The sequence below is a fragment of the Mirounga angustirostris genome, unplaced genomic scaffold, assembly GCF_029215605.1.
Source record: "Mirounga angustirostris isolate CCGP_5_RB_7025 unplaced genomic scaffold, mMirAng1.0.hap1 SCAF_10, whole genome shotgun sequence".
NCBI classification, from domain to species: domain Eukaryota; kingdom Metazoa; phylum Chordata; class Mammalia; order Carnivora; family Phocidae; genus Mirounga; species Mirounga angustirostris.
Genome location: NW_026991718.1, coordinates 108,716,034 through 108,724,925, shown reverse-complemented (window position 1 = coordinate 108,724,925; position 8,892 = coordinate 108,716,034). Strand labels below are relative to the sequence as shown.

The window sequence follows — 8,892 nt, the reverse complement described above, 5'->3', positions numbered from 1 at the left end:
CAAGGAGCTCTCTTCAGTGCTGAACCTACATGCTATGGGGTGGCAGAGGCAAGGGCTCAAGCATTATAAACCCAGCTTGTTTTCTGACTCTCCTATATGGAAATCTTAGTCTTCAGTTTTTCCTCAAGTCAGATTCTTTAAAAAGTTAAAGTGACTCTTTGGAGTTAATTGGCTGGATGTCATTGGCTTGAATCCATCCACTGACAACAGCTCACAGCCTTCTAGAAAACTTGGGATTTCTAAACAGTCTTCATCCTTGGAATTGAACACAGAGGCACCCACTTTCCAGAGGTGAGAAAACTGTTGGTGCAGAAAGGAGGGTTGTTTAGACAGGGAGGTCCACGGCCTTGTGGAATCTGGAAACAATCAGGAGAGGGAAGTTGAGTAATAATGATGGAGAAGTTGCTGGTCTACGGCCAGGAGTCATGCCTTGAGAGAACACTGCAGGATGTGGACTTGTTCACAGCCCATTGTTCAGAGAAGACAGCTGGTTATGGGACAGAAGGTAAGAAGCATTCCCACCCAACCCACACAGGGATTTGTGGGGTGCCAGGGGCTGCCCCTGCCCCCCCTAGCCTGCACCCGCACACGCCCCTGGGAGGGGGTGGCTGTGAGGCTCTGAGTCAGCGGGGCCTGGGGCAGCGGGAGGGGAGGGAGCCTCACGTGGCTGGGCTTGAGCCGCCTCGTGGGGCCTCCTGGCTGTCAGCCCTGAAGGAAGCGCGGCTGTTTGAAAGGACGAATCACACATGCCCTCATCCTCCTGGAACCCAGCCAAGACAGCTTCCATGGGGCCCTGGGGCTCCCTGAGGGTGGGACGGAGCTCCCAGGGTTGGGTTGTAGAAGGTAAGAAGGGTTGGGGTTGGAGGAAGCTTATGGCCTTCTGGAGCTGGGAGCAGGGCCTGAGCCAGCCCCTGGGGTGACTGTGAGGGGACAAGGGAGAAGGGGACACACCAGGGGAAGGGAGGAGGCAGCCTAAAATCTATTGACATGCACACCTCCCTTAGCACATGTATAACATCAGGAAAGTTACTTGATCTCCCTGTGCCTCAATTTCCACATCTGTAAATGGGGATTGTAAAGCCCCTCCTTCAAAGCCCCTTGCAGTTTGGATCAAAAGAGTTAGTGTATGTAAAGCATTCAGAACAGAGCCTGTCTACAGCAAGTGCCATACAAGAGTCTGCTAGAGCTGTTATGACTTAGGGCCAGTGTGAGGATTACAAGATCAGACAAGTAAAAAGGAGGAGCCTGAAGACAATTAAAAGAGAGGGGTCCAGGCTGAGTGTTTCTTCCCTTTCTGCACATGGGCAAGCCTGGGTGATGGGTTGCAGGAGAAAAGCCCAGCTGTTGTGTGTAGGCTGGTGGCCTACTGCACCAGTCCGGGTAGCAGTTAGGAAGCTGTGGAAGGGGATGTGGTGGAGACAGAGGAGGAAGCCATCTGTGTGCCTGGTGGGGTGCTGCTGCACAGGGCAATGCCATCTCTGAGGTGGCCTAGGGAGGAGGAGGGGGACGAAAGGACAAGGCTTGTCTGACTTTGGTCCCCTTTATTCTAGGGCAGCCTAATCTCAGCCTGCCGGGATTCTCAAAAAAGCAGATCCTTTCTTCTTAGTTTACTGCTCTACTCTTTTTTTTTTTTTTTTAAAGATTTTATTTATTTATTTGAGACAGAGAGAATGAGATACAGAGAGCATGAGAGGGAGGAGGGTCAGAGGGAGAAGCAGACTCCCCGCTGAGCAGGGAGCCCGATGCGGGACTCGATCCAGGGACTCCAGGATCATGACCTGAGCCGAAGGCAGTCGCCCAACCAACTGAGCCACCCAGGCACCCTACTGCTCTACTCTTTAAGAAATGGCTAGACATCCTAATCAGGGAGTCATTCAAAAAATCCACTGCCTGGAGCTGACAGATTCCACCCAACTGCCCTCCCCACATCCAGAAGAAGGTGGTTGCTCGACTAGTCTGGCCTGAGGACCCAAGGTCTGTAAAGATCATCAGTAAGGGTTTCCAGCTGTCAAAAACTAATGGGGCTGTCTCCAAGGAGTGAGCTCCCTGTCCTTGGAGGTGTGTAAGCAGGACCTGGGGGTTGGTCCTGATGTCCAGGAGAAGCAGGAGAACTTCCCAAGCCAGACTGCCCACCAGCGATTCAGGACACTGCTGTGGCTTGGGTAGTTGGGGAATGGAACCTGCTTTCCAAATTGAATCAGTGCCAGTCACTGTGCATACATCGCATTGGTGAGCACCAAGGGGTACTGGAAAAGGGGCATCGTGGGGTAGGCCTCGATCTGACGTGGGCAGACAGCTGTGGAGGGTAGGAGTCTGGGGAAGGGGCCAATGCAAGAGGCTGTAGGCATACCAGCCGCCCACCCCAATTCAGAGGACCCCTGAGAAAAGCACGGCTGGGGAGTGGGGTGATGGGCACCTCTGTCCACAGCCAGAGGGAGGCGAGGGGAAATGACAGGAAGGTGTGGTCCCCAGCCACTTCTAGACAGGTTGGCCAGGCCTTAAAGCCAGCTACTTGCTTCCAGCTCCTCTGATTTTTTTTTGTAGTGCTTTGTTTAATTTTACTTTTCTTCCTTCTCTACTCAGTTTCTGTCTCTACCTCTCTCTCTCTCTGTCCATATCCCACAAACCTATGTCTGGACCCACTGTATGCCTGGCCGGCCGCAATCTATAGGGTAACCTCTATGAAAGCCTCACACAAGAACATGCAACACCCGCTACCTCCATCACACTCAGACTGTTCCATTTTGTCTTCAGGGCAGGTCTGATAACTCCAAGAAGCACCGGGACTCCCATCAGACAGAAGGCCCCACTTGCTTTCCAGTGCTGACCAACACCTCTCTGACACCTTTTCCTATCCTGCCTCTGTATTAATGGTTGTCAACATTTATTGACTTACGGAGTGCCTACCGCATGCCAGGCAACACCCTGACCTCTTCACATGCTGCCTCAGGAATGAATTAGTCTGTAGGTCATAGCAACCGCACACAGCTGTTTAGCAAAGTCAACATGTGTGCTCTTCCCTCAGGAAGAAGGCTCTGCAGCATCTTGGGGGACCCAGGTTCCTTCCTGCCTTGCTGTCCTCAGCACAGAGCTTTTGACCTGGAAGGCACAGGTTGGCTGAGGGCTGCAAAAAGTCAGGAATGGCACCTGACTCTGCTCTGCTATTTATCAGGACACCACCTCCATCTGGGTCTTCCACAGCCCTCCACAGTAGTGGCTCAGGTTAGCTTCTCACTGCTGTCTCCTTCACATACCTCACACAAGGCCAGCCAGCCCCTCAGTGGCCTGGGACTTGGAGTGGATTCACTGCCCAAGGAGTGGACGAAGGCTAGAATACTGTGTTCCAGATGCCAGGTGGCCCCAAGCAACCAGAGCCCTCTGCCAGCTCTCTGCTGTAATCAGCTAGCAGACTCGGGTTCTGGCTGAGAGTGATAGGGACCAGGAACCAGTAACTGAGCCAACATGACATGACCCCCAGCCTTGTGACTGAGTCCCCACACCGTCCCTGGGCCTGCCCCTCCCATCTACAAATATATGTATGTGTTGTACCTGTGGTCAAAATGCCCACATGCCCTGGTCCACCCACTGGCCACCTCCTCTAGCCTTTCTTCAGTGTCCCCCTGCCCACGTCCTATGGTTAGAGGGGCCCAGAATACATGCCCTGCCCTTGGAAGGGTCCTGGCTCCAGGGTCCCTGCCTGAGCTGCCCTGCCCTTCATTTCTTCAGTCACCAAGAAGAAATGGCCCTGGGGAAGGAGGATGAGTACCATAGCCTGGGTATGCTCCATGGGAAACATCACCACCAGAGGCAGGCCCTCAACAATGGGTGCAAAGGGGGCAACTGAATGCTAATGGGCAGTCCAGGCAAGAAGGTTTCCCCTAAGTTTGAAGGGCAAACGAAGTGTAGGAAAGGGCATTCCAGGCTGAGGGAACAGCCAGTGTGGAGGCTCTGAGGCACAGAACACTGGGAATCTTGAGCCGTTCACACGCCAAGAGGTAAAAGAGAAGGTAGGCAGTGAGGCTCAGGACAGACCTTGCAGGGCCCCAAACACCTCTGGGCTGAGCCTCTAATTGGGGATATTATCCCACCGCTTGGCTCTGGAGGCTGGTGCCTGGCAGTGCCCCTTTCAGTCTTAAGTAAGTCTCTTCACTATACTTTTGATGGCCTCCCTCAAAGAGGGGTCACCTTGTCAGAAGCGGTAATATGAAAGGAAAAACTGGTCAGCCTGCTAAACCCTACGGGGCTTCACTGGGCCCAACGAAGTGACTCACCTGCCAGGGACACACGGCTGGTGACAGGGGTGGGTTCAAATTTTAATCGTTCTACTCCAAAACGAAGCCTGGTCTTAACCCGCTGCGGGAATCCACACCCCAAACCCTCCCCCACCAACTGCCTAAACATGCATCTTTCCCCTAAAGTCACAATTTCCACAAGTAAAGCCCAGGCATCTGCATTTTAACAGGCACCCCAGTGACTCTCGCGCTTACTGGCCAGTTCGAGAACGGGCCCTGCACTTTCAGGCCCCACGAGCCTCGGCACCCCCCCCCCCCCCGCCCCGGCCTTTCCCGGAAGGTTCACACGCCGGGCCGCTGCGCCCCCTCGCGGTCGCCGGGGGCGGTGGCCTGGGGCGAGGCTGGTTCAGGCCTCCGAGCGGGACCCCTAACGCCGGGTCTGGGAATAGCCCGCGGGGCCCCGCTGGGAGTTCGAAGCAAGGGGTCTTTGGTCGGAAGGCGAAAGCCGCCCGTGCCGGGGGGCCAGGCGTCAGAATACCACCCCTCCCCACTTCCGGAAGAGTACAACTGACGTGACCCGACGTGGGGGCCTCGCCCTCGCCCCCGCCCCCCATGCGCGCGTCAGCTCGTGCGCGCGCCCGCGACTGTTGTGCGCAGGTGCCCGGGAGCCGCGCAGCCGCCATTGCTCTCCTGCTGCGGAGTGGAGCGGGCTGTTAGCAGAAGTCCGCGGGCAGGAAAGGAAGGGTATGACGCCAGGAGGACAGCGGCCCCGGGGCTGAAGGGGCAGCACACTCAGGGCGGGGTGCTCTGCTTAGGTCTGTTTGACTGGAGCAAGGAACTACAACTCCCTAAATGCACTGCGCCGCTGGCTGGCGCGAGGCAGTGACGTGAGGGTTTTGGTCGCTACCATTTCTCGTGGGGGGGGGGAGACGGTGGCGAAGGCTGATGACGCGCTCTTCGTGAGGCTGGAGGGTCACCGGAGGTCAGCCCAGGGTCAGCGCGCTGCCGGTCTCAAAGCGCCTTCGCGAACCTTCCGTGCTTGACCAATTTAAACGGACGGTCTACTTACCCTTAATTACAGATCCGGATATTTGCTTCCTGTTTGCCCCGCTGCCTCCCCACCCCGGGCCGGCAACTGAGCCAGGCGGACGCTACTGTTAGTAGTAGTATCGTTATTTAGTGGACTTTATTTTTAAGTAATCTGAAACTTGTAGAAAACTTAAGGAGTTTTCTTATAAAGAACTACCTTACACCCTTTGATAATTAAGTTAGCCGCAGCTACGATGCCGCTTTACCTGTGTATTTAGAGGTACTTCAGTGTGTATTTTCTAAAAACGAGGACATTCTCCTACATCCAGAATCAGGTAACACTGATCAAGACTGTTACCTAAAATGTTTCCAGTTGTCCTAATAATGCTGTATGTTGAAACTACCCTTTTCTTGGCTGGGGACCCCATCACAGGTGCGTTCAGCTGCCCTGTCCTTAGTCTCAGTCTGGAGCAGCTCCCCGGCGTCCCTTGACTCTCATGACTTTGACACTTTTGAAGATTCCTGGCCATTTGTTTTGTAGAACCGGGTTTGGGGTTGCCTGAGATATCTTCACCCTTTGACTCTGTTGCGGACAGAAGTGCTGGGGACCAGACGCCATTATTCAGAGGCAGGGAGTGCGTCTTGGGTGGTGGAGGGGGACCAGTGACCAACCACAGCAGCCTCCGGACGTGCTCCCAGGTTTTGTGGTTGCCTGCGCTGCTGGGCTTTCACACTCATCTCACCGAGGTCTCTGGCTTCCCTGTAGTGCCCACCCGGAACCATGGTCCACGCTTTCCTCATCCACACCTTGCGGGCTCCACAGGCCCAAGACATGGGCCTTTGCCGAGTGCTCTACTCCTGCGTCTTTGGTGCCGAGAATTCACCCGATGACCCACGACCACATGGTGCTGAGCGGGACAGGCTCCTCCGAAAGGAGCAGATTTTGGCTGTGGCCAGGTGACACAGGCTTTCGTTGAACACGTGTCTGATTGTGACAGGTTTTGTGTGTGTGGGGGGGGGTACAGAGAATCAGACTAAAAAGCAGAAAGTTTGAGTAGTGTTTCCACAATCATCCACAGTTGTTCAGAACTATGTGAGAAGGGGTTAAAGAAATAATAATGCTATTGTCATCATCATTACAATTATAGCTAGCATTAATGGAGCTTATAGATATGTGCTAAGTGTTCTGAGCATTTCATGTATATGAACTCATTAATTCTTTTAACAGTCTATTGAGATAGATACAGTTATTATCCCCACCTTACAGATAAACTGAGGTACAGGCACAGGAACTTAACCTGCCCAAGGTTTTGCAGCTAGAACATGGCAGAGCTGGGATTTGAGTGTAGGCAGGCAAACCTTGGAACAGATTAAACATGCTTTGCAGTGCAGGACTTCTCAGGGCTGTTAGTATATGTGTAGGTTTTATGAATCCCTAAGGAGGAAAGAGAATGTGGTACATGGGAGCTCTGAGCCCAGAGCCTCCTGAAAGCCTGGGATCCACAGAGAATAGTTTGGGAAACACTGTTTCAGATGTGGTGGCTGGCCTTGGACCTTCCCATCCCAGACCCAGATGGAGCCAGCAAGTTCCAGAATCTCTTTGCCTCTCTGCATTCTGTGGCTGGGGGGGGGGGGGGGGGGGGGGCGGGCAGGGGATTAACATTCTGGGGCAGCCCTGTGCTAGTCTTTTGCCGTCCCTTTTTTCCTCTGGGTCTCCACCCCCCTCCCATGGCACAGAAAACCGAAGGCCTTTAAAACCAGCCTGTGCACAGCCCAAATTAGAAGATGATTCAGGAGGGATCAGAGTGTGATTTCAAAAGCCTAAATGGCCAAGTGGAAAGTCTTTTTTGTTTGGATTGGGTTGCAGGGTGGGATGGGGGGTGGAGAGGTTGGACAGCCCAGCTGAACATGGCTTTTACTTCTCATGGCTTGCTTTTCTTTATGTTAGGGAGGCCTCTGTGAAGCTGGTGGGGGCAGGGTCTTTTTCCCCTGGTGCCCTTCCCTGGCCCAAGGGGCTGTGTTCAAAACCTGCCTTCTCATGAACACATGGAGTGAAAGGGTCCAGGGCCTGGAGGCAGGAGCCTGGATTCCTGTCATGGCTCATGCTTCTGCTCTGTGGTCTTATAGTCTCTCTGGGGCTCAGTTTCTACATCTGAGATAATGGAGTTAATAGCAGTTCTGAGGGTGGTCATGAGGATGACAGAAGTCAGTGACCCACCCACTCTCCCCAGGCAGGTGGAATCCATGTGCCGGCTGCAGCAGCAGGCATCTGGCCGGACCCTCATGGACCTGCAGCCTCAGTCCTCAGATGAGCCAGTGCCCCTGCATGAAGCCCCCCTTGGGGCCTTCCGCCTGGCAGCAGGGGACCCTTTCCAGGAGCCTCGGACAGTGGTATGGCTGGGCGTGCTCTCATTAGGCTTCGCCCTGGTGCTGGATGCCCACGAGAACCTGCTACTGGCTGAGGGCACACTCCGGCTGCTGGCACGCCTCCTCCTCGACCACCTCCGGCTGCTGACCCCCAGCACCAACCTCCTGCTTCGGGCTGATCGCATTGAGGGCATCCTTGCCCGCTTCCTGCCCCATGGTCAACTGCTCTTCCTTAATGACCAGTTTGTCCAGGGTCTGGAGAAGGAATTCAGTGCTGCGTGGCCCCGCTAACCACTCCCTGGGATGGGACTTCCTGAGAGGGCAAGGAGGAAGGACAGGGACGGGTGGACACACACACAGCCAGGTGAAGCTTGGCATCGGCCTCCTTCCCAGCCTGCTCCCAGCCTAGGTGTGGTACCACACCCAGGACAAGTGGACACCACAAGCTGGCAGGAAAGGGGGCTGGGCGAAGGGTGGTGGGAAGGAATCCCAGAACATCTTGTGCTTGGAGGTGCCATGTGACTCATTCATACTGCTGCAGTGGGCCAGCCCCACCTGTCCTTGACCCCGGTTTCTCCCATCTCCGGCAGCCAGCCCCAAAAACAGTCCAGCAGTTGCTAGTGTTGGAGCATGAGGAGCGGAACTCAGCCCACTTTCTCAAACTTCCAAGCCCACAGTCATGGCAGTGCAAAGGGAATCTGAGACTCCCAGGGTGGGGGAGCTGGCTGCAGCCTTTGCACCCACTTAGGCAACGTTATCAACAAGGATTTTGTCAGTGAGGGCCTGTTCGGTGTCCAGCCCCACCGTAGTTCCCAAACGTCATTCATTCAGCAGGGGGATTCTGTAGCTCATTTTGGGCGCAGCCCTTGCCCACCAGGCAGCTTTGAGATAATCACAGGTTTCCTTTGTCTGCAGGGAGAGAAGGTACCATCAGGTGGGTGCAAGAGGTCTGGCCAGGATGAAGTTGTCTTTCTCGTTTTGAATTAAAAGCACTGATTGTATGATTTCATGCTCCCGTTTCTGTAAGTTTGGCTCATGCATATTTGCTTTGATGAGTACTTGCCTCTTTATATGGCCCTGAGCTGGGTACCCAAGCCTTCATGGTCCAGAGATGCCCCCAAGAAGCATCTTGGGAGGTTTCTACTTCTCGTGCCCCACATCACCCCTGTCTCTGTGTGTGCCTCCTTTGGATGGTAGCACTTGTTTTCTATACCAAAATGTGGTGGGTTGGTTTGGATTTCTGAGAAGCAGAGTCTGAGATAAG

The 8,892-nt window shown here is 54.4% G+C and overlaps 1 protein-coding gene across 5 annotated transcripts; it reads left to right on the top strand.

Moving 5' to 3' along the window:
* The first annotated feature begins 307 nt into the window (after positions 1–307).
* On the top strand, positions 308–8,632 carry AP5S1 (adaptor related protein complex 5 subunit sigma 1). Of its 5 annotated transcripts, XR_010405793.1 has the most exons (4): positions 308–505; positions 6,028–6,218; positions 7,493–7,992; positions 8,544–8,632. XR_010405793.1 is itself a non-coding variant. In XM_045885452.3 (3 exons), exons 1-3 carry the CDS (start codon positions 449–451, stop codon positions 7,917–7,919), a joined length of 675 nt encoding a protein of 224 aa, XP_045741408.2. In that variant the 5' UTR covers positions 309–448; the 3' UTR covers positions 7,920–8,632. The 5 variants fall into 5 exon arrangements, 4 of the variants coding, with proteins under 4 accessions (XP_045741408.2, XP_045741409.1, XP_045741411.1 ...); XM_045885452.3 differs by having other exon boundaries at positions 309–505; positions 7,493–8,632; XM_045885453.3 differs by lacking the exon at positions 308–505 and adding an exon at positions 4,839–4,976 and having other exon boundaries at positions 7,493–8,632.
* Positions 8,633–8,892: the final 260 nt, after the last annotated feature.

What these genes read in the sequence shown, in the direction of transcription:
- AP5S1 (XM_045885452.3), top strand. Translation starts at nt 449, where the DNA reads ATGTGGACTTGTTCACAGCCCATTGTTCAGAGAAGACAGCTGGTTATG. An exon ending in AGCTGGTTATGGGACAGAAG is followed by an intron (nt 506 to 6,027) that starts GTAAGAAGCATT and finishes GCTTCCCTGTAG; the next exon opens with TGCCCACCCGGAACCATGGT. An exon ending in CAGATTTTGGCTGTGGCCAG is followed by an intron (nt 6,219 to 7,492) that starts GTGACACAGGCT and finishes CACTCTCCCCAG; the next exon opens with GCAGGTGGAATCCATGTGCC.